Below are 24,263 nucleotides of genomic sequence, written 5' to 3' on the forward strand. Positions count from 1 at the left end.
TCAGGACAATCTTAAAAAAATAAACTGTGAAGTCTTCTTGAGCCACCACTGGAACTTTAGATGGAAAGTTTTAGAAAAACATTCCAAACAAGCCAGTTGTGTAACATTATCAAGAACAACGACTGAACCAGGCGCATTTAAATGCTATCTCTTCAATCTCTGCAAGATTGCAACATCCCGTTATTTACAATCTAGCCTCTCCTTCTGTATGACAATATGAAAAACGTTCTTCTAAAATAACACAATTTCCCTAAAGAGCTTGCGACCCGTTGATCAGATGGAAGATGCAAAGCACTGCCCACCGCGCACCTCCTCAGAAGCCAAAGGGCAACAGACCGTGAGGAAACGGCCAAGCTGGAACCCAGCAACGGTAACACGTTGCATCTGCTTCCCAGTTTCCGCCTTAGCTATTATTTAGTGATTGGGTAAATCCCTTCCCTGAATGCTTCAATTCCCATAATGGACAAAATAGTCTGGAGGACCTTAGCCACTAGGCCACGCCGGCCGCTGGTTCTAATCCCGGCAGCTCCACTTCCTCTCTATCTCTCCTCCTCTCAGTATATCTGACTTTGTAATAAAAATAAAATAAATCTTTAAAAAAAAATAGTCTGGAGGGCGAAACACACCCGTTAAAAAGAGTCGAAAGACTGCAGACACCCGTAGCTAGGGGGTCGCTATCCTTGCACATTCCTCCTAAGCCCATACCCCGTTCCTCTCCATTTTAATCTCAATTCCGCTTCCTAAACAGTATTTCTTGGCAACAACATCCGGCTCTCTTTTGTCTTCGAGCGCAGTTTAGCCAAGTGTCTCGAGGCCTGAGCTGGTCCACTTTCACCCGTCTCTCCACGCAGCCCCGACACTCCACCTGCAGACAAGCAGGTGCTTGGCACACCCACCGCGTACCGAGAGGCGCACGTTTGCCCAGCCCCGGTCCCCGTTAAGGGACAGGCTCCCCAGGCGCGTGTCCCAACAGCAGCAAACGGCAGCGGCAGGCGACGAGACCGGGCGGGTCCCGCCGGCGAGAATGGGGGAAGAGCAGCCGCCACACCCGGAAGTCGGGGAAGCTTGGGGTGGGAGGAGGGTGGGGGCAACGAGGCTTCCGGTGGCGCAAAGGGTGTCGGGAGCGGCTTCCCGCAAACCTTTTTCCCTGGGCTCCGAAGGGACCACCGTTGCCGCCGCCTCGGCTTCTACGATCGGCGTTCGAGCTAAACGGCCACGGCGGCCGCCCCTGCGGCGCACCCCGGTCCCCAGTGCCTGGCTCTGCGCGTCTTCGTCCCCTGGCGTGCGCCGCGGTCCCAGCAGCGGTGGCGGCCGACATGTTGTGAGGCTGCGGCGCGGGTGTCGGAAGGATGGTTTGGCAAAGGCGGCGGCAACGGCTCCTGGCGGCGGCGGGGGCTCGGGCTCTGTAGAGCCGAGCCCGGTGCGTGTCCGCCCGGCACTGCGGCGAGGCCAAGTGCTTGTGGATCTCGCCTCTGCTCCGGCGCCTTGGGGACTACTGTAGGCGGCAGCACCCGCTCCCTCTGAGGAGCAAACGAAGCTGCTGCCCCAGCCGCTCCACTTCCCAGACCATCTTGCTTTCTCCTCCTCAGCTTGTACAGTGCGGTCCCCAGATCCCACCCTCCCCCTCCGACTTTCTCCCCAAACTCGCTCTAAATCACACCTCCATCCCCAGTGCTCCCCGCCCTCTCGTGCCCGCTCCTCTGCTCCCTCATTTTCTGCACCCCCGCGGTCCCAACACCCGGATTCCCGGCGGCTTTTTGACAAATTTCCGTGGAGTAAAGGGACAGAGCCGGGGAGATTTTTTTTTTTTTGCCCCCAAAAGTTGGGGTGCGGGGAGATTAGAAGGTACGATGGCTTCCTCGTCGGGCAACGATGATGATCTCACCATCCCCCGAGCTGCTATCAATAAAATGATCAAAGAGACTCTGCCCAATGTGCGGGTGGCGAACGACGCCCGGGAGCTGGTGGTGAACTGCTGCACTGAATTCATTCACCTTATTTCTTCCGAGGCCAATGAGATTTGCAATAAATCGGAGAAGAAGACCATCTCGCCGGAGCACGTCATCCAAGGTGAGTCTGCTGGTGCGGGCTTGGGGTTGAGTGCGGGTCGCAGGGCACACCGAGTGCTGTCAGTGGGCCAAGCCTCCGCACCTCTTCCCTGGGAAGTGCATTTCATGACAAAGTCACGGGAGCGCTGGGAAGCCGCGGCTGCACGCCTTCAGCCAGCGAGGGTCGGCGGGCATGCCCCCTCGGAGATGGAGAGGGTGGGTTGGTGGTCTCCATCCGCAGCCACGGAAGCCGGAGCAGCCCGACTCTGCCAGCCCCAAGTCGCACCTGGGGAATGACAAGTGAGAAAGGGACCTGGAAGTGCTCCCTGAGAAAGTTCAAGTTGAGACAGAAACTTGAAGCAGGAGTTCTTGCACCACTTTCTCACCCCACCTGCTCAACAGTGTCACATTGTGATCACAGGAGTAACCGAATGCTTTTAAAATTTAGGTTTATTGCGGGTTGAACAAAGGGAATATGATTTGTCCTTTAAAGGTAGTTGGATGGGTCAGCAACAAGTTACTAAGGCACGCCGATTCAGTTAGTTTTTATGTAGATTGCCTCACTCTTTGGAGATGAGCGTTAGGGGCCTGCCGTGAGAGGGTCATTAAGGCATTGCTTTTGTTGTGGAACATTTTCCTGTCCTCTCCTGCCATTCCCATTTGAATGCAGCACTTCCGTTTCTCTGGGTCTCTAGTGTCTACTCATTGATTTGGGAAGGATTTAGTGCAGTAATAAGGAATTGGGAGACTGTGTTTTGCTGGCTTTAGCGAGGGGTGGTGTCACAGTGTGTTGGGAAGCGCCTTCTGTGACTTTCACATTTACACTTAATGTAAAAGTTGCATTCAGTTTGAGGTAACAACTTGTTTTTTTTATATAATATATAGAATTCCGTGCTTGCTTTTGAAATCATAAAAAAATCATGGTTCATTTTAGTAATTTTGGTAGGCAGGAAGTTGTCTACCATTTCATTTTTGGAATTAAACTTTTTAAAAGATGGCTTTTCTGACGTACAGAACATATCTACTCATTGATCATAATCCATTTTTTTTGTCCTTCTTAAAAAGATTTATTTATTTTTATTGGAAAGGCAGATTGTCAGAGAAGAAAAGAGACAAAGATCTTCCATCTTTTGGTTCACTCCCCAAGTGGCCAGAGCTGAGCCTATCCAAGGCCAGGAGCCAGGAGCTTCTGGGTCTCCCATGAAGGGGCAGGATCCCAAGGCTTTGGGCCATCCTCTGCTTTTTTTTTCAGGCCACAAGCAGGGAGCTGGATGGGAAGTGGAGCAGCTGGGACAGATACTGGTGCCCATATGGGATCCTGGAACATGGAAAGGGAGGATTTAGCCACTAGGCTAATGTACCGGGCCCCAAATCCATTCTTTTACTGTCAGTATTGACAAGGATTGTTATTGATCCTTTATGACATTTCGAAGGTAGAGCTAAACATTCTTTTTTAACCCATCTGCTGGTGGTTCACTCCCCACATGCTCCCAACAGTTCTGGCTTGTCAGGCCAGAGCCAACTCTGGGTCCCTCGCTTGAGCAGCAGAGACCCAATTACTTGAGCCTTCAGGTGCTGCCTGCTGGGTGCGCATTCCAGGAAGCTAGACCTGAAGCAGAGTGGTTAGGACTTGAACGAAACACTCCCATTTTGGATGTCAAGCAGGAGCCTCATGGTATTCCACAGGCCTGCTCTTTTCAATACAGGAGAAAAGAATTCCTAGGAAAAAGCATATTGATTCTTAAAGCTAGTTTGTTGGTTTGTTTTTCCTTCTGGTTAGTGTGCTGAGTACTCAGTAAGTAAAAAGAAGGCAAGGCTTTTTACAGTTGTATGCATGATTGCTGTCATTGGTCTTTAACAAGATTTTCAACACAGCTGTAATTTTCTTTTGCGACTCATAGAAAAGAAAAGGAATCTTTTATAAGCGTTGCTTTTCTAGTGATGGCTGCAAAAGATTTCAAAAAGATCTGCCCAAACATCTGTTTACACCACAGAAGAGGGAATAGTTTCAAAAATGACAGTACAGTCTTCCTTGGAAAATTTGTTCTTTCTTAAGATGTCGTTAGAATTCTGATTGACATGAAAAGTGAAAGTGCAGCTGCAGTAAGCAGTGTAGTAAGTAGTTCGACTTTGGGATATGTTAAATCCATTGTAATGTATGAGTCAGTTACAGTAAAAACATTTTCCTTTTGTAATGAGCAAGATACATTTTAAAAATGATATATTAGTCTATTACTACCTTACACATTTTTTTAAAACAAACTTATTTAGTGGGTATTTTATATATTTGAACATAAGTTACACACAGAGAGAGGAAAGAATATTCCCTCTATTGATTCACTCCTCAGATGGCTTCAACGCCAGAGCTGGGCCTATTTGAAGTCAGGAGCCAGGAGCTTCCTCAGGGTACAGTGGCCCAAGAATCTGGGTCATCTTGCGCTGCTTTGCTAGGCACATCAGCAGGAAACTGAATTGGAAGTGGAGCAGCTGGGATTATCAGGCACTTACAAGAGATGCTGATGCTGCCGGTGGCAACTTCACTCACTATGCCACAGCACTGGTCCACACATTTATTTTTTTTATTCCCTGTAACATTGCTATTGCTAAGTGGCAAGGATCTGAAATTTTGCCTCACTTGGTGGATAAATCCTATTACAAGCTCATATTTCTTAATTTTAAAGCAATTTTAAGGTTAAAATTTTTTAAGGAAATACTTGGGTGTGTATGTTTTACTTTTTTGAAGTATGTACTGAATGGAACGTTAGGGAAACCATGTTCTATATGACATATGGGACACCCACTTAGAATAATAATACATATTTTAAAGTGGAATAATTCTCATGGTGTGGCTTGCTTTTTTAGTAATGATAACTTGGACTTTGAGGCAGACTGGACATTTCATTTGTTCTGAGGCAATTGTGTAAAATGCAAGTTAAGATTTGTCACATCTATGAAATATTAATTTGGTTTTAATTTTTTCTGTTTTTTCTGTTTATGAATTTAAGAAAATAGATTTGGTTTTGGAGGTTACAGAAAACTGAGCAGAGGGAATTCTCAGCCATAACCCCTGTTACTTTTCACTCATTGTTTTTGTTTTGTTTTGTTTTGTTTTGTTTTGTAAATGGGCATGTTCTGTTGCATTGTGTAAAGAATGAATAATGGGGGGGGGCCCAGCAGCTAAAGTCCTCACCTTGAAAGCCCCGGGATCCCATATGGGCGCTGGTTCTGGTCCCGGCAGCTCCACTTCCCATCCAGCTCCCTGCTTGTGGCCTGGGAAAGCAGTCGAGGACGGCCCAATGCATTGGGACCCTGCACCCGCGTGGGAGACCTGGAGGAGGTTCCAGGTTCCCGGCTTCGGATTGGCACAGCACTGGCCCGTTGCGGCTCACTTGGGGAGTGAATCATCGGACGGAAGATCTTCCTCTCTGTCTCTCCTCCTCTGTATATCTGACTTTGTAATAAAATAAATAAATCTTTAAAAAAAAAAAAGAATGAATAATGGGAAAAAGAACTGAGTTCTACTCTATAAATTCTGTGGCTTTAGACAAATGTTTCAGTTAGGTTTCCTTATTTATGTATGCAAGTACTTTGAAAAGATTGTAGAAAAATGAGATTGAAAGAAAAGTTTATTTTACCACCAAATCGAAATTCATGCATAATGCACATGAAAAACATGTATTCTGTAGAAAGTAGAAAGTGTGCATCAATTTCAACAATGTTTGCATGAGTTCTATTTTCCCATGAAGTGATTGAGGTGCCCTTGTAGAAGTAGTAATTTATTTCAGATATAGATTGCAGTTATTGAAAGTCAGTTGGTGGTTGAGAGCTATACGTGAAAAATGCTGTAATAGTTTTTTTTAAGTTTCTGTGTGTGGTGATTATAAACTCCTACTCTGTTTAATGTTACATCATAATGTCATTTGCAAAATCCAAGTATAAATAAGCTTTTAAAAATGATACTATTTTCTTCTTCCTGCATTTTAATTTCTGTTTAATCCATGTCCATCCTCCTCCACCCCCAATTCTGAAAATAGTAACTAAAAGTAGTGAAAGTGTGAAAAGGTCTCTGGGTATTTGCTTCTTCAGCCTTGAGTTACTCCTCTGTGCTGGCTGTGTGAAGGGCATCTATGCTAGTCTAGTTCTTGTCACACAGCTACTTCTGTAAAATACAATGAAAATTAGACCAAATTTCTTTTTTTTTAAGATTTTTTTTTATTGCAAAGTCAGATATACAGAGAGGAGGAGAGACAGAGAAGATCTTCCATCCAATGATTCACTCCCCAAATGATTGCAACAGCCGGAGCTGCGCCAATCCAAAGCCAGGAATCAGGAACCTCCTCCAGGTCCTCACACGGGTGCAGGGTCCAAGGCTTTGGGCCGTCCTTGACTACCTTCCCAGGCCATAAGCAGGGAGCTGGATGGGAAGCGGGACTGCCGGGACTAGAACCGGCGCCCATATGGGATCCTGGCACTTGCAATGCGAGGACTTTAGCCGCTAGGCCACGGCGCCAGGCCCTAGAGCAAATTTCAAAATAACATGAAAGAAAAACTTAGCTTTTTATTATTAAATTCAATAGAGATGAAATTACACTGTCATACACTGTGAAAGTTCTTGAATGCTTAGTTTGAATTTCCTTCCTTAACTCATACAACCATTACAAGCAGTCTTGGTGTAAGTCCATGGACCACACTTTGAGTAGATTTGCAGTAAAATTTAAGCCACAGTCTGTGTTGCCGAGTGAAAGTGAAGTACTTTGAAATTAGGATTTGAGTGATTGTGAAGAAGTTACTATGAGGATGCTATACTTGCTCAATAGGTGTTCAACCATAGTTTTCCAATGGACACATATCAGTTCCACGATTTATCACATAATCAGGTGCTTTTCAGGGTAGGATTTTGTTCTTTTCTTCACATGGATATACCTTGTGTTTGTTTTCCTTTGGTATCCAACAGCCATTTACCAGATACTGTTAGGGAGTGGCATCGTACTAGAAGCTGTGCGGTCTCTCCTCTGCCTGAGTCTCACTGCTGTCCGAATCCCCAGGAGTGAAGCTGACCATGATGCACGCACGTGGTCCTCGGGAGTCTTTGGAAATGTTTGCCAGGCCAACGAGCCAGTACTGAGGCTTCCTTCCTCGTCGAGTGTTCTAAGTGAAAAGTATAAAATGATTGCAGATTCATGTTTTTAAAAATCTTTGAGGAGAACAGATGTTTTATGAAGTAAAAACCTGAATTATTATTTTTGCTATCTGAGGGAAGTTTTTAAAGGTAGCTGCCGGGCCCGGCGGCGTGACCTAGCGGCTAAAGTCCTCGCCTTGAACACCCCGGGATCCCATATGGGCGCCAGTTCTAATCCCGGCAGCTCCACTTCCCATCCAGCTCCCTGCTTGTGACCTGGGAAAGCAGTTGAGGATGGTCCAATGCTTTGGAACCCTGCACCCGCGTGGGAGACCCGGAAGAGGTTCCTGGTTCCCGGCTTCGGATCGGCGCAGCACCAGCCATTGCGGCTCACCTGGGGAGTGAATCATCGGATGGAAGATCTTCCTCTCTGTCTCTCCTCCTTTCTGTATATCTGACTTTGTAATAAAATAAATAAATCTTTAAAAAAAAATAAAGGTAGCTGCCTTGTTAATAATGTCTGAAGTCGAAAAACATGCTAAGTACATTTTTCCCCCATAATATACATGGGCTGTTGTAGTTGCCATTTTCAGACATGGCAGAGGGTAGAACCTTCTGAGTAAAAAGCAGTGCGTTTATGCTTTAACTTTATATAGACAGATGGACAGATAGACTGGTCTTTATTCTGACGAAATCCTCACATCTGGGGAAATCAGCGGTTCATGATGTTCCTACGTAGAAAATAGAAAAATGCTCGATTTTTACTTAGAAACCTTGGTTACCAGCTGTCAGAGGAAGTACTGTAGTAGTACATTTAAAATACAAGTGGCCCTCCTTATGTGTGGTATTATTGGGTCCTTCATTGTATTTGCTGGATTTTCTTCGGAGCCATTTTCATTTTTCTCTGTGCAAAATGAGAATGATTACTACTACATAATAACATGATGTATTGACCTGTTTAAAGGATACTTCATCCAGTTATTGGTATCCGATATGTGTTTCATACTGAGGTTAGGCGAGTGCAGTTTATTTTAACATTACGTTTATGGCTACTCTTGTTGAACCATTTATTGAGAATATGATATTGCTATAGCAGCTCTTAAATATTGTTGCATCTTACACTTAGATTTAGTTGCAAGTTTTTTGAAAGTGTTCTGAGCCTTAAATGTTTTCACAGATGAGTTTTATTTTTTTATTTTATTTTAAAAAATTTTCTCTCCCAGGCTTTCTGTGGCCAAAGGAGGATTTCTGGGTTTTTTTTTTTTTTGTTCTTCTATTTTTTTTTTATTTGCCCAACCCTTCCCTGTACCCTCCCCTCTCGGTGGACCGCCCCACCCCGTTGCCATATTACTTTTTTTTTTTTTATTACATTGCATTATGTGTCATGGTTCTATAGGCCCTGAGATTCTTCCCCACCACCACCATAATGTGTTCCTCCAACTTGTTGCACCACCACGGATCAAATTCAGCTGGGATTCCCCCACTGCGCGCATCCACCAGGCAAGAAGACCCGCATCCCACCGTCCAAAAAAGTCCATCAGTTTCTTGGGGAGACCATCTCTGGTCCAAAGGCAGAGCCGGCAAAGTGGTTTTGATAGTTCTACAGAACTGTATTATTGCCAGTCTCACCACTCCAGGCACGATGCGGTCGTTGGAGAATCCACTGAGTGACATAGTCCATCACATAGTCTCTAGTTGCCCGATTTTTTCATTGTCAACACACAGCTGAGGTGGTCGGTTGACTTTGTTCTGTCCTCTGTCATTTGATGTTTATCTTCCAGAGACCGAAAGCTCGATTGCGGGGATCCTAAAAGAAACTCTGAGATTCCTGTATGTACCAGCTAGCACAGGGCCCGGCACAGTCCATCACCCCTATCGGCCAGTGGTTGCAGTTGCTGGGCTGGCTCCACATTCCATCCCTGTTTTCCACTACGAGGGAGGTGCCCACTATCTTCCTATTAGGCCACTTGAGCTTCTGGGTCCTGGTTTGTTTGGTAGATCAGTCTGGCTGTAATAGTTCTTATGGGTGCTCTCATTCAAACCTTCGGGTCTTTGTCCCACTCTTGCCCTAGTGTTTATGGTTACTATTACTGGGAATATACAGAAAATTATCTCTCACCTACACAAAGGCTGGCCTTATTCAAGGGTGGCCCTAAGCAGCTATTTCTGATAATAAAAACTCCGAAGCTCGCCGGAGGGTGGCCAGCAGGCAGAGCCTGGCACCATTTGGTGCACTGGCCGCCCATAGCCAGGGACCCCCTCACTGCCTTGCGGCGGCGGTGGTCTTGGCATGCTGAGTCCTCGTTCTCGGATCCGGCCTGGCTGGGGCACCCCCCAGGACCCCACAGGGTCCTGGGGACTGCCAGCGGCTTCTGGCCCAAGGTTCCGATCCCTCAAAGGAGGATTTCTTAATGTCTGTTTCTTTTTCATGACACTCTTCTGTTAGGAGGGTATCTCAGTGCCTGGTGAGTCATGCCATTCTGGAGCATTGTCTTTCCATTATGTTGATTTGTTATTTTGTGAATTCGTATATTTTATAAATATACTTCTTCAACTTGAATTTAAATGTGATAATGTGTAGCTGAATATGTGTTTCAGTCTTGTAACTGTTATTAGGTAGTCTTTTAGATTTAAGAGAAAAAATGAAGTTGAGTAATACGTAGTCCAGGTTGTTTTAAGTGGTTCGAATGTGCTAACCACCATGTTAAATGCCTCATATTAATTACTGACAATCCTAAAACTAATTCTTCGTTTTATATTTTTTGTAAGATTTACTAATGTTTATTGCAAAGGTAGATATACAGAGAGAAAAGTCTTCTGTCCACTGATTCATTCCCAAAGTAGTCACGACTGGAGCTGAGCTGATCCAAAGCCAGGAACCAGGAGCTTCTGGGTCTCCCACATGGGTGCAGGGTCCCTAGGCCTTGGGCCATCCTTAACTGCTCTCCCAAGCCAAAGGCAGGGAGCTGGAAGGGAAGTGGAGCAGTTGGGATATAAACCAGTACCCATATGGAATCCTGGCGCATGCAAGGTGAGAACTTCAGGTACTAGGCTGCAGCATTGGGCCTAATCCTAACACTATTAACAATAGTTTTTTTTTCCCAAAATTTATCTCCTGTATGGGCCAGCAGTGTAATTAATTTAGTCTTCACAATAATTCGATCCAGTGAGATTAGTAGGTGCTGTTGTTATTTTTTAAAAGGCTGTTTTGAAAGAGTTGCAGCAAGAGGGAAGAAGGGAGTGGAGGAAGGAGAGAGGATCTCTATGTTGGTTTACTCTCCAGGTGTCTACATTAGCCAGGGCTGCTGGGCTGTGAAGGCAGGAGCCCAAACACTTGGGCGATCTGCTTTTTCTAGGCCTTTAGCAGAGAGCTGGGTCAGAAGTGGAACAGCCAGGATATGAACTGCTGCCCGTATGTGATACCGGCATCACAGGTGGCGCCTCTGCCCATTATATTTTAGAGGGTAGGGATAGGAAAACTGCACAGAAATGAAGCAACCTGTCTGGGGTCACAAAGACAGAACCGAGTCAATCCCTGCATGCTCAACCACTCTGCTGATTGTAGGATTGTGAAATAGGTGCTGTTCTCATTTTGTGTATGGAAAAACTGAAGCTTTTAGAGGCTTTGTTGTTTTTTTTTTTTAGCTTTTAGAGATTTTAAGTGACATATACAAGGTTAAACAAATGCTATGTCACCCAAAGTTCAGCTTTATCTGGCTTCAGAAGAGGGAGATGATGTCTGGCTGGAGGAAATCAGGCAAGCTTCATTTGAAGATGAGTTTTATCTGTACCTTGAATGCGTAGCCGTCAGCTTTTGTGTGGGAAACTGGTTCCTCTTGGGAAACCTTGAGTGGTTAGATTTAGCAGAAGTATTTAGGGATTTAATGGAGAAGTATAAGTGCCAAGGTAGATGGAGCTACTTCCTGAGGGACGTTCGTGGAGGTCTTACAAGATCAAACGTTAGAATATGGTGGGACACCATATACCACCTACTTGGTTTCCTTCAGTATTATGTCTACACTGTATTACTAAAATACTCTACTGCATTGTATTTTTAAAAAGAAAAAAGAGCAAACAAAAAATCTGGTTTCTTTAATGGACTCTTTAAAAGAAAGTCCTTCAATTCAAGTGAAAAAAGTTCCTAGCCTTCACTTTTCTCTACTGTACTCCATACTCTTTGAAGCCAAGAATTATGTAGTGATCAATTTGATATGCAAATCCCAGAATAATGCATTTTTTGAGGGTTTTTTTGTTGTTTGTTTGTTTGTTTTGTTTTTTTGAGGGGAGTTTGGAGGACTGGCATTGGGGAGGTAGATTAACTTAATTAAATACTGTGTCCTGCTCTTTAGCATTGATTATTTCTAAAGAAGGTTGAGGAAAACATTTCGACATTTTCAAATAAAGTTGCAAATCATTCAAAATGTCATAAGGGAATGTGTTTTGGGGAAGGAACATTTGGTATTCTCCCTGAAGAGCAAATTCCTAAAGTTAGAATTGAGAGCGCCTTTCCTGAAGGCATTATAATTCATCATAATTCTTCAAAGACTACAAAAACTTACGGTTTTGCGATAGTCTGTGTTTTTCACCACCTGTTTTTCATCATTGGCGCAGAATACAAAATATGCCTTAGTCAACAAATGAGACACTAGTGAATGCTAGGAGCCGAAAGAATATTTTCTGTCTTGTCTTGTTTGACTATGAAAGACGTTTGGAAAGTGCCTTATTTCTCTCATAAAATGTTCTTTCTAAATGTAAAAACAAAGAAAAAATAAAGGGTTTTTTTTTAATGCTTGCATTCCAATAGTCAATCTTTCAACAGTTTTTCTGCCACATCATTTGAAATATTTTTATAGTGCTTGCTGTTAGATTTTATTTTCAAGGAAAGCCTGTTGGCTAACTATAAATGCTGAATTTTATGAGTTATTTCCACCAGTATTTCTTAAACTTGACAGCTTTAGTGTCGCTGCTAAAAATAGGTTTCTGTTGGTATATTGGTCAAAAAGAAAAATTTACCTGTGCTTTTATCCTATCCTACTGAAAATAGAGCATGTTTTACTAGCACGCTTTAAGCCAAATGGCACAAAATATGTTAACAAACATATTCCAAATGTTTGACTTTTTTGTATTTGAGAAAATGACTGACTTAATGATATTTGACTTACTATGAATAGTATAGGAAAAATATTTTTCTATTAAAACCACATGTTCTTACATTAGAGCTTTTCTTTTTCCTTACAGGAAATGCTTTGATCTTTTCAAAATTAGGAAAAAAAATAAAATTAAAGCCTGTAACTGGGTGTTCTTTGTATATTTTAACTGATTTACAATCTAGCAGCTAAAGTCTTCACCTTGAACATGCCGGGATCCCATATGGGCACCAGTTCTAATCCCGGCAGCCCCACTTCCTGTCCAGCTCCCTGCTTGTGACCTGGGAAAGCAGTTGAGGACAGCACAAAGCCTTGGGACTCTGTACCCGCGTGGGAGACCTGGAGGAGGTTCCTGGCTCCTGGCTTCAAAACTGTGCAGCACCAGCCATTGTGATCACTTGGGGAGTGAAACAACGGATGGGAGATCTTCCTCTCTGTCTCTCCTCCTCTCTGTACATCTGCCTTCTAATAAAAATAAAATAAATCTTTAAAAAAAAAGAAATGTGATAGATTCTTTGTGTTAGCCACCCAAACAATTGTGTGCAATAATAAAATTGAGTTTATATTACAGAATAACAAATTTGGTGATCCATTGGTATAGAAAAATCTGTGTTTTCTCATCCTTTCCTGTTTTCATTTCTCCAGCACTGGAAAGTTTGGGCTTTGGTTCTTACATCAGTGAAGTGAAAGAAGTCTTACAGGAATGTAAGACTGTAGCATTGAAAAGGAGAAAGGCCAGTTCTCGTTTGGAAAACCTTGGAATTCCTGAAGAAGAGTTATTGAGACAACAACAAGAACTATTTGCAAAAGTAAGTAATGCATTTTAAACCATTCTCATCTGAAGTTTGCTCTGTTTCCTAGCATATATAGTACATGTTTCTGAAATCACTTCCTAAATTAATGTATCTTCCCCAGGGGTTCCCTTTCGCTGGCTAATTGTTTGATTACACAGCCTGATATGTGGAGCTTGCCTGATTTGACTCTGGTTTTCTAAAAGTAAATTATTGGGGTCTGGCACAGTAGCCTAGTTACCACAGTCCTCGCCTTGCATGTACCAGGATCCCATATGGGCACCAGTTCCTGTCCCAGCTGCTCCACTTCCCTTCCAGCTCCCTGCTTGTGGGCTGGGAAAGCAATCAAGGACAGCCCAAAGCCTTGGGACCCCGCACCCACGTAGGAGACCAGGAAAAGGCTCCTGGCTCCTGGTTTCAGATTGGCTCAGCTCTGGCCAATGTGGCCACTTGGGGAGTGAACCAGTGGATGGAAGATCTTTCTCTCCTTTTCTCTGTAAATCTGACCTTCCAATAAAAATAAATAAATCTTTAAAAACTGTCGCTGTCCCGCAGCGATGGACTTGTTGCACGGAGCCAATAATAACACACGTGGACCCTGACTGATGGTCAAAGCCATAGTTTATTAGTAGCATCAGACTTTATACACTGAGGGTCATACAGGATTAGGGTAGAAATACTTATTTCATCAATAAAACCATCAACTGTTTCTATTCCTTTGTTTGGAAGTCCTTTTCTCTTGTATATTACTTTCCACTCAACTTTTCTTATACAAATGATATCCCATCAGGTATACAAAAGGTAGTCATTCAGTTCTCATGCAAAGGATATCCAATCAGTCACACCCATTCAGTTGTGTATCATACAAATATTGTCCAATCAACTGTAATCCTGTGCTCACTGACCTTCTAGGGTCACAATGTCCTCCTACAAAAAGCAAGTAAATTATTGACAACAACTTCTTTTTTGTCAAATAAATATTGAGGTTTTAGTTTGATGGTTTTGTCTTCATGGAAATTAAAAGTACCAAAAAAGGGATCTGTATATACTTTAGATTTAAAAATGATGGGATGGTGAGAAAGTATGCTGTGTTAAATTTTATGATCAAGGAATCTGATTAACATCTACTCCATAGTTGAATTAGGTCTTTTTTTTTCTTAAATATTTATTTTATTTTTATTGGAAAGTCAGATACACAGAGAGGAAGAGAGTCAGAGAGGAAGATCTTCTGTCTGCTGATTCTCTCCCTAAGAAGTTTTAATGGCCAGAGCTGCACCGATCCAAAGCCAGGAGCCTGGAGTCTCTTCCAAATTTCCCATGTGGATACAGGGTCCCAAGGCTTTGGGCCGTCTTCTGCTGCTTTCCCAGGCCACAAGCAGGGAGCGGGATGGAAAGCAGGGCCTCCGGAATTAGAACTGGCTCCCATATGGATTCTGGCATGTGCAAGGTGACTACTTCAGCTGCTAGGCTACCACGCCTTTCCCTGGAATTAGGTCTTTAATGTACCTTAAAAATACTTTTTAAGGATTTATTTAGTTGTTTATTTATTTGGAATAATGACAGGGAGAATAGAGAAGACAGATCAGTCTGCTAGTTATCTCCCCATATGCCTGCATCAACTGGGCCTGGGCCAGACCAAAGATAGGAACCCGAGTCTTTTTTTTTTTTTTTTTTTTTTTAAGATTTATTTATTTTATTACAAAGTCAGATATACAGAGGAGGAGAGAGAGAGAGGAAGATCTTCCATCCGATGATTCACTCCCCAAGTGAGCTGCAACGGGCCGGTGCTGCGCCGATCCGAAGCCGGGAACCAGGAACCTCTTGTGGGTCTCCCACGTGGGTGCAGGGTCCCAAAGCATTGGGCCGTCCTCGACTGCTTTCCCAGGCCACGAGCAGGGAGCTGGATGGGAAGTGGAGCTGCCGGGACCAGAACCGGCACCCATATGGGATCCCGGGGCGTTCAAGGCGAGGACTTTAGCCGCTAGGCCACGCCGCCGGGCCCAGGAGCCTGAGCCTTAATCCACGTACCTGGGCCATCATCTACTGCCTCCCAGGCACATGAGTGTGAAGCTGGTTTGGAAGCACTGTAGCCTGGGCTGGAAACAGCACTCCGATCTGGAACGTTGGTGTGCCAGGTGGTGGGGCTTATACTAACACTGTGCAGTAATCCATGTGCTTCGGCCTGGGTTGTATGGATCCTAACCCTTCTTAACTGCCAGGAGAGATGCCTACCCCTAATGTTAAAAAATTTTAAAGAGTTCATATAGCAGAGAAAGGGAGAAACTATTAATGCCTTGTCTGAGAAAACATTAGTACCAAATGCTAATTTCCCTTTATTTAATAAGCAAACAAACAAAAACACACAGTGGTTAAGACTTCTTTTTCCCTCAAGTGCGGCTCTTGTTTGCAACTACGGCAATTATGGATTGAATAGAAGTGAGATTTCTCACCAAATGCTCTAGTAATCTTCAGTAATGGCAGGTTTACTTGTAGGTCAGCTTTTACAGATTGGCACCAGAGCTAATCTTTCTCTTGGTATCACAGTTTGGTTTGCATCAGAACATCTGAGTCTTAAGTGTTATGAGGCACTAGGTACCAGGTATCGTTTAACTACTAAGAAAGATAAAAGGTTTCTAATACAATTCTGAATTCTAGCCATGGGTTAGTCACATTGCTGGTAATTTACCTGTATTTAATCCACCTGGTACCTTTATAGGTGCTAAAGAGGAGATGCCTTTGAGGAAGTGATGAACAGGTGAAAACCATATTACAATCCAAATGAATATTTAGCGCCAAAAGAATGATGCTTTACTGTTTATTATGTATTGATTCTCTGTTATTACAGATCACCTACATGTACTAGATTAAATAATTGATGAGAGTGTTTCTGCTAGATGCTTTATATACTTTCAGAGTTTTTAATGAAATAATATAAAATTTATATCTATCTATTAAGAAAGACTCAGAGTGAAGAAACTTACGTCAGATCATTCGTTCATTCGTTCCACAAATATTTACTGAGGTCCTCGCTGTTTAGTAGACATTTTATTACATCAAAAATACACAGAGTTTGTTGAGAAAGATTTAGTTTGAATTTGAGAGCAAGAATTGGAGTCTGTATTTAAAATAATTTCATCTATTCTCAAACGTGTACTCTGTACAACACGATGCTAGTGTCCTGCCCACCATTTTCTGCTATGGAACTTTTAAAGCAAAATATCCTCTCTGAGCAAAAGGCAAATGAAAGAAACTTTTGCATGCCTGCCAAATCTGTCCCTAATACGTGTTTTTGTTCCTCATCATCCTCCTTTTTACCTCGGCATGTGGGCAAAGGCCCCTGGCCTGTCCTTGCTCTTGGGAGGAAGACCAGGAGAGATGCGAGGTTAGAGCAGTTACGTGCATTTCCTCTGCTGGAGCACTAAGTACTTGTGTTCTAAATGTGAAGCAAACTCAGAAGTGTATTTCCATCACTTTCTTTTTGTTCTGCTTTTAAATTTCTATTTTAGAGACAAACAATGGCAGCCTCTTTAGTAGTTAGCAACCAATATTTGGAAGGGGGAAATTTAATGCATCAAGATTTAAGTTAACTCTAGATTATGAACAAATCATTTAGTGTATGAGAATAAGAATCTTAAAAACAAAATCTCCCGAAGAAGGAATTTAGGAAGTATGTGCCTACTTACCTTTCTTTTATAACCATACTTTCAAAAAAAAAAAACTTTGGAGGATTTGGGTAGGATTGAGTGATAAAAAAGAAATTAGTAAATATCACTGAAATTTTTCATTTGTAGAAACATACAGATAAAATTATACCAGTGAACAGTGATTTTAAAGATATAGAAAGGTTATATTCAGAAACAAAGGTAAGAGAGCTTATATGGGGCCGTGTTACCTAAAAGTCAGTTGAATTTTAAAGATTTATTTCACTTGAAAAAGTTAGAGGTGGGGAAAAGACACAAAGAGATCCTCCATTCACTGGTTCACTCCCCAAGTGCTTGCAGCAGCTGGAGCTGGGAGCCAGGAGCTGCTTCTGGGTCTCCCACATGGGCAGGGGGCCAGCGCTGCTTTCCTAGACCATAAGCAGGGAGCTAGATTGGAAGTGGAGCAGCGGGAACACGAACTGGCACCCATACAGAATGCCAGTGCAACAGGTGGAGGATTAGCTTGCTATGCCAATGCACCACTCCTATCAGTTGAATTTTGAATGTATCCTACACCTGCTGTTGCAACCATTCAGTAGACTACAGATCAAATACAAGTTTCTTAGAAATTTAAACCTATGTCTAGTTGATTAAGCCACAGAAGAGTAATTCTTTAATTCTTTATTTTTTTAAGAGACAGCAGGAGACAGTGCTGTGGTGTGCCAGGCTAAGCCTCTGCCTACAATGCTAGAATCCAATGTGGGTGCTGGTTCAAATCCTGGCTGCTCCACTTATGATCTAGCTCCCTGTTTATGTGCCTGGGGGCAGAGGAGGGCTCACGTGCTTGTGGGCCCCTGTATCCACATGGGAGACCTGGAAGAAACTTCTGGCTTTGGCCTGGTCAAGCCTGACTGTTGTGTCCATTTGGAAGTAAACTAGTATATGGAAGATGTCTCTCTCCATGACTCTGCCTTTCAAATAAATAAAAATAAGTCTTAGAGAGACAGACAGATGGTCTCATTCACTGGCTCACTTCCCAAATGCTGTAAATGGTCAGGCTGAAACCAGGAGTCTGGACAGAAATCCAGGACTCCCATATATGTGACAGTGACACAGTTACTTGAGTGTCACCATTCCCTACTATCGTGTGCATTAGCAGGAAATCTGGAATGAGGAAAGCCAGGAGTAGAACTCAGGTGCTCTGATAAGGGGGGCACCCCAGCATCACAAACTGTATTTTTGTTTTGTTTTGTTTTTTAAGACATTTATTTTTATTGGATGTCAAATTTGCAGAGAGAAAGCAAGATAGAGATCTTCCATCCTCTGGTTTATTCCCCTAGGGGCCACAGTAGCTGGAGCTGAGCTAATCCGAAGCCAGGAGACAGGAGGCTCACCTGGGTCTCCTACAGGGGTGCAGGATCCCAAGGTCATGCTCTACTGCTTTCTCAAGCCACAAGCAGGGAGCTGGAGGGGAAGCAGGGCTGCCAGGGAACAAACCGGCACCCATATGGGATCCCAACACATGCAAGACGACATGCAGTAGCCACTAGGCTACTGTGCTGTGCCCCCCAAGCTGAGTTCTAACCTTTGAGCCAAATGCTTACCCAGTTAGGAATTCTTAGGTTGATTAAATTCACATTGTTGGTTTTCCCTATGCTTTGCTTTGATTTGTTTGTTTATTAAGATTTTATATATTAAAAGGCAGGTTGACAAAGATGGAGGGTGAGACAGAGAATGTTCTTTTTCTACTGACTCACCCCTCTAGTGACTGTTGCGGTTGAGGCTGGGCCAGGCTGAAAGAGAGACAAACAGGATTGTCCTTGTACCAGTCCGCTCAACCAAATGCCTGCACTGGCCAGGGTTGGGTCACACCGAAGCCAGGAGGCTGGAGCATTGTCTAGGTCTCCTGTGTTTGTGGCAGGGACCCAAGTACTCAGGCCACTATCTGCTGCCTCCCAGGGTGTGCATTACCCAGATGCTGGGCTGGAAGTGGAGGAGCTGAGGCTTGAGCAAGGCACTCCAATAGCGAATGTAGGTGTCTTAAATCTGTGCCAGATGCCTTTTGCTGGCATGAGATTTTATCATACTACTCGGAATACCATGTAGTTTAAATTTGTGATTGTTTTTTAATTGCCTGAAGTTTTTATTAAACGTTTTCAGACAATGGTTGACGATGGGTGACTGAAACCATGAAGGAATGGGACGACTTTTGTACTCTGCAAACCATGTTTGTTTTGCCAGATGACTTCCTACCATTAGAGTGTCCCCAGTAGGGGTCTTGAGAAAGAAAGTAGGAGGAGGAGGATGAAGGGGTTTGTTCGTTTTAATTCCTCATGGCTGCCTTTTTGTGTAGTAGGAACTGAATCCAGTTGTATTTTCTGCAGTGTTTATAGAATTAGCTTGAGCTGTATCCTCTTTCCTCAGGAACCTGGTTCTGTTGTACCCACATTTTGAGATCCCCATAAAATCATCAGGAGTCTTAAGTCAATGCAAACGCAGAGGGGCGGTTTATTCAGGCCAGCCTAGGCTCCCAGCCGCCACCCCAGCCCCGCAGGCCTGAGGGAGCAGAAGCAGAAGCAGCAGAAGGGCCAAGGTTGGACAGGTTTTTATACGTTTTAGGCTAATTCCACACAATTCCACAGTCAGGATTGGTCTGTTTCAGTTAACTTTTAAAAAGAGCAGGTTGGCAGGCTTCTCTTGGTGGGTTTGAAGCAAGCAACTTTCAAATAGTACAAACTGGTGGGTTATAAGGTAGTGAACAATTCTCTGACACGAGGGACCTCCTTCCTGAGGAGTGCTCTGCCTACGTGACCTGCCAGGTGTCACCTGGACTGTCAGGCCTGGAGTTCACACAGCCAAGCAAGCAAGACAGAAATCACAAAAGCAGAAAACATTTCGGTTCCTCAGTTCTTTTTTTTTTTTTTTTTTTTTTTAAGATTTATTCAGTTTATTACAAAGTCAGATATACAGAGAGGAGGAGAGACAGAGAGGAAGATCCTCCGTCTGATGATTCACTCCCCAGGTGAGCCGCAACGGGCCGATGCGCGCCCATCCAATGCTGGGAACCAGGAACCTCTTGTGGGTCTCCCACACAGGTGCAGTGTCCCAATGCATTGGGCTGTCCTCGACTGCTTTCCTAGGCCACAAACAGGGAGCTGGATGGGAAGTGGAGCTGCTGGGATTAGAACCGGCACCCATATGGGATCCCGGTGCGTTCAAGCGAGGACTTTAGCCGCTAGGCCACGCTGCCGGGCCCTCAGTTCCTCAGTTCTTAACCCTTGGAGTCTCCCTCCAAGTTGGATGCTCTCAGCTTGTCTCTTTGCCAGGGGTCTGAATCTCAGTGTCGTAGGATGGTTCCTCTGAGCTTCTGGAGTTTTACATCTCCAGCCTCTTCCTTTGTTCCCTCAGTTTTGGGCTTGGTGGCTGCCCCCTTTAGTTACTACCTCAATAGTATCTTAGTGTTCTCTTCTTGCTTTTTGAGTTGCCTAGTACCAACTTTATACTGCTAACGGTCCTTTATATTAAATTGTGTTGGCATACCTACTTTAGGACTTTGATCTCTTGATTACACCTTGACTGATTCTGGAAAGAGGATAAAATAAAGAAACAGAGTGATAACATAGTGGCTAAATCCTCATCTTGCATGCGCCAAGGTTCATATGGGTGCTGGTTCATGTCCTGCCTAGTCCACTTCCCATCCAGCTCCCTGTTTGTGGCCTGGGAAAGCAGTAGAGGATGGCCCAAAGCCTTGGGACCCTGAACCTATGTGGGAGAGCCAGAAGAAGCTTCTGACTCCTGGCTTCAGATTAGCTCAGCTTCAGCCGTTGAACCACTGGGGAGTGAACCAGTGGACAGAAGATCTTTCACTTTTTCTCTCCTGGTTTCTGTAAACCTGCCTTTCCGGAAAAACAAAACAAAACAAAACACAAACAAACAAAAACATAGATCTTTAAAAAAATAATTACAATATTCACTTTGACTTGAAGGAAAAGTTAAAATTTCAGTGGATGAAAATCAGAACATTTAAAATAGGATGTGAATATAAGTAAAGATAGCAAAGATGGAAAACCTTGGTATGTATCTGGGAAATCTTTTATGTTCTAAGCTTATTTAGTTTTGAAGCACAAAGGTAGAGGATTATGATAACACTCAGGAGTAATAGAATTGTTACTATGTTCGTATATTAGTACTTCCCCCACCCCCTTTTTTCTTAAGATTTGGGTTGTGTTTTTTTGTTGTGATGTTTTGTTTTGTTCTGTTTTGTTTTGTTTTGTTTAAAAGCCTGGGCAAGGCCAAACCAAAACCATGAGACAGGAGCTTCACCAGGTCTCCCATGTGAATGTCAGGGACCCAGACACTCTGGCTCTATCCTGCTGCTTTTCCCAGGGCACTCTCAGGAAACTAGGAGCCAATCTAGTGCCAGCATTGTATGGAGGCAGCACCCTAGCCCAACCCAGCTTAGAGAAGAAACATCTAAGAAGAACCAAGTTTGGGAAACAGACCTGTGCAGTTACTAGAAAAGCAGTCTAGGGGCCAGCCTTGTGGCATAGTGGGTAAAGCTGCCACCTGTGATGCTGGCATCCCCTATGCACGCTAGCTGGTTAATATCCTGGCACTTCCCATCCAACTCCCTGCTGGTGGCCTAGGAACTGGGCCATCAACACTCATGTGGGAAACCCAGACAAGCTCTGACTCCTGACTGCAACATTGTCCAGGCCTGACCCGGGCCTATCTGTTGTGACCATCTAGAGAGTAACCCAGCAGATGGAAGAAGGAGTGTGTGTCTTTCTGCAACCTTTCAAACAAATAAGTAAATCTTTTTTTTTTTCTCTTAAGGAATGTTGTACAGAGATCATATTTTCCATGTGTTGACAATTTTATATCAACAGAAAATTTTCTATCTGAATTTCATAATGATTTAGTCTGTTGTCTTATTTTGTACTTGACTAAAAGATGTGTACTGAGGATTTTAAAAAATTATTTGCTTTTGTGTTTTTTGATGTTTAGGCTAGACAGCAACAAGCAGAATTGGCCCAACAGGAATGGCTTCAAATGCAGCAAGCTGCCCAACAAGCCCAGCTTGCTGCTGCCTCAGCCAGCGCGTCCAATCAGGCAGGATCTTCTCAGGATGAAGAAGATGATGATGATATCTGAAATTCACCAGCTGAGTTTCTGTTTCCTCTATAAATGTTTTTTCCCTGCACAAGAAAAAAAACAGTGAAAGAAATGCTAATCTGTAATTTTGTATGCATCTTGATGGACTTGCCATTGGTATCCTAGGGGTGTCTGCTGTTAAGTTTGATCTGTTGTGTGCTATATATGTAAAAATTGTCTCTTTGAACTATTGAAAATTTAAGGTTCAGTATAATATCAATTTTGAATTTTTAATGGTGTTTATGAAATTTTAGATAGCAATGATTCCTTTATTTGATCAATAAACAGTGTTACAGAAAACTTTCGAGTTTATAAAAATACAGTCAAATTTATACAGAAGCTCTTAAAATGCATTTGTGTTTCCTTGGCCCTTTTAACTAAACTAAAGATTGGGAATTTTAAATTGAGGGAGTGTACTGTGTGAGACAGTAGACATTGGATCAGGTTGGTGAAAAAGAAGAGTTAACTTCTTACAGTATCTGAATTTTTTCGTCTTTTAAAATAAGTAAATATATATGCTCAGATAAATACACGTGTTTAGAAAAACTTCAAAATAAGACATTCAAAATGAGGAAGGAGTGTGTTTAATATTAGTTGTATAAGTTTGGTGTGGGTCATTTTTGATTTTGTTTTCATCTTGAATAGAGGTAAAAGCTATAGTTTTATTATGGCATAATTCATCTTGAGCTATACTATTACATTTCAAAGACTGCCCAATTTTGAGAACTTTGTAATTCTTACAGTTTCACTCCAGCTCGATAATTGTTAATAGTATTATTTGCTTAGTCCTTCCATGTTTGTATCATTCACAACATTTTACAGGTGGGACTTGTGAAGCAGTTGCTTGGTTCTGAGGTTCACTAATAGTCAAAGCTTTGCTAGAGGAAAGAAGTGAAAGTTAAGGAGCATGCTTGCTGTGAGAGAGGGTTTTGTTTTTTAATTTAACTTATAGTTTACTTACTGTTTGTTTTTAGCATTGTTTTTGCATTTTCTTGACTAGATGGCATAGAGTCCAGCGCTACCTTTTGAAATACCGTCCTTGTCTCCTTCATAAAGGAGTGATAGCTTTAAGAAGGGTTTTGTTTAACAAAGTGTGTCATAACCGATCATCTCTGCATAAAGCATAGTTCCAATGTGCTGGATGAAAAGAAGCTTTAATTTGGTTCTAATAAGGAGTGGTAGCCATTAGAGGATTCCAGTGTACTGAAGAAATGGCATGTTGTTTGTATTTTGGAACAGAAAGGAAAAGCTACTTAAGATGGTATGAAGTAATTAAATGTCTATCATTTGCCAAATTATTACAATCTCTATATTCCCAAGCTCAAAAATAGATGTGACTGCCAGGATTCCAATTTTAATTGGAATACCAAATAAGTCAAGTTTATAAGTATTACATTTCTTAATGGTTGTATTTTTGCAGTTTTAGGAAAAGGAAAATCTTGTTGTACATTTATTAAGGACACTTCCCTGTGTAGAAAAAGGTTAGTTTTGCTGAATATTTCAAGTTGAAGTTACTTCATGGATGTCATATGCATGAAGTACGTTTGGATGAGGTAGAAGGAATTTTTGTTTAAAGTACCAAAGGTAGTCTAGTCTAGAGAAATAATAAGTTAATAAGTGTTGGCTTTTCTAATTTGTACTGTAACATCCTTGTATTTTCTATTTTAAGTATATCTGTTTCTCAAGTAAACTTAGATATTTTTTTCAGACCTTTTTCTTTCTGATGCAGAATTCAGGTTAATTAATATTTTACTGCATCTGATAATGTATTATATGTTTGAAGCCTAGTGACTTTTCTTTTTGACATTCTTGTGATTTCATATGCTGTATTCTTCGAGCAATAAAATTCTGGTGTGTTTTATAAATTGTTTTTATAGTTAATGATCCATAGGAAAATATCTATTTCATTTTTACTAGTTTCAAGAATGTTAGGCCCAAAAGATATTTTGGTCATTTTGTATATGGTACCTGCATTTCTTCTATATTTAGAAAATGTGGTTTTACTTTTAATTTTGTAATTTACAGTCCTAGGATCAAGGTATAAAAGGGTAAGTTTGAATTATTTTGCTTTTAGCTTGTTTTTTTAAATTTAAAAGTCAGTATTTGCCACTTGTTAAAAATTTTTAAATCTTTTGGAGAAACAAAACCTTTTAAAAGCTCTTGAGAAATAAACTTGTGGTTTAGTAAATATTTTCCCCATTCCCTTGCATATATGTCTTTTTAGCAGATTATCACATTGATAAATGTTGAAAAGACACCCGTTAGGATTACATACAATGTACACACAGAGGATTGTAAGCACGATTTTACACAAATTTGTACCACCAGCCTTCAGATTGACACACAGAACATGTGAGTACCCC

General features: G+C 42.4%; 1 protein-coding gene across 1 annotated transcript; it reads left to right on the forward strand.

Annotated features, from left to right (window-relative positions):
* Positions 1-1,780: 1,780 nt before the first annotated feature.
* DR1 (down-regulator of transcription 1) lies at positions 1,781-24,088 on the forward strand. Its single transcript, XM_058659258.1, has 3 exons — positions 1,781-2,070; positions 12,960-13,123; positions 21,754-24,088. Exons 1-3 carry the CDS (start codon positions 1,851-1,853, stop codon positions 21,898-21,900), a joined length of 531 nt encoding a protein of 176 aa, XP_058515241.1. The 5' UTR covers positions 1,781-1,850; the 3' UTR covers positions 21,901-24,088.
* Positions 24,089-24,263: the final 175 nt, after the last annotated feature.

Source organism: Ochotona princeps, chromosome 2 (genome assembly GCF_030435755.1).
Source record: "Ochotona princeps isolate mOchPri1 chromosome 2, mOchPri1.hap1, whole genome shotgun sequence".
Taxonomy (NCBI): domain Eukaryota; kingdom Metazoa; phylum Chordata; class Mammalia; order Lagomorpha; family Ochotonidae; genus Ochotona; species Ochotona princeps.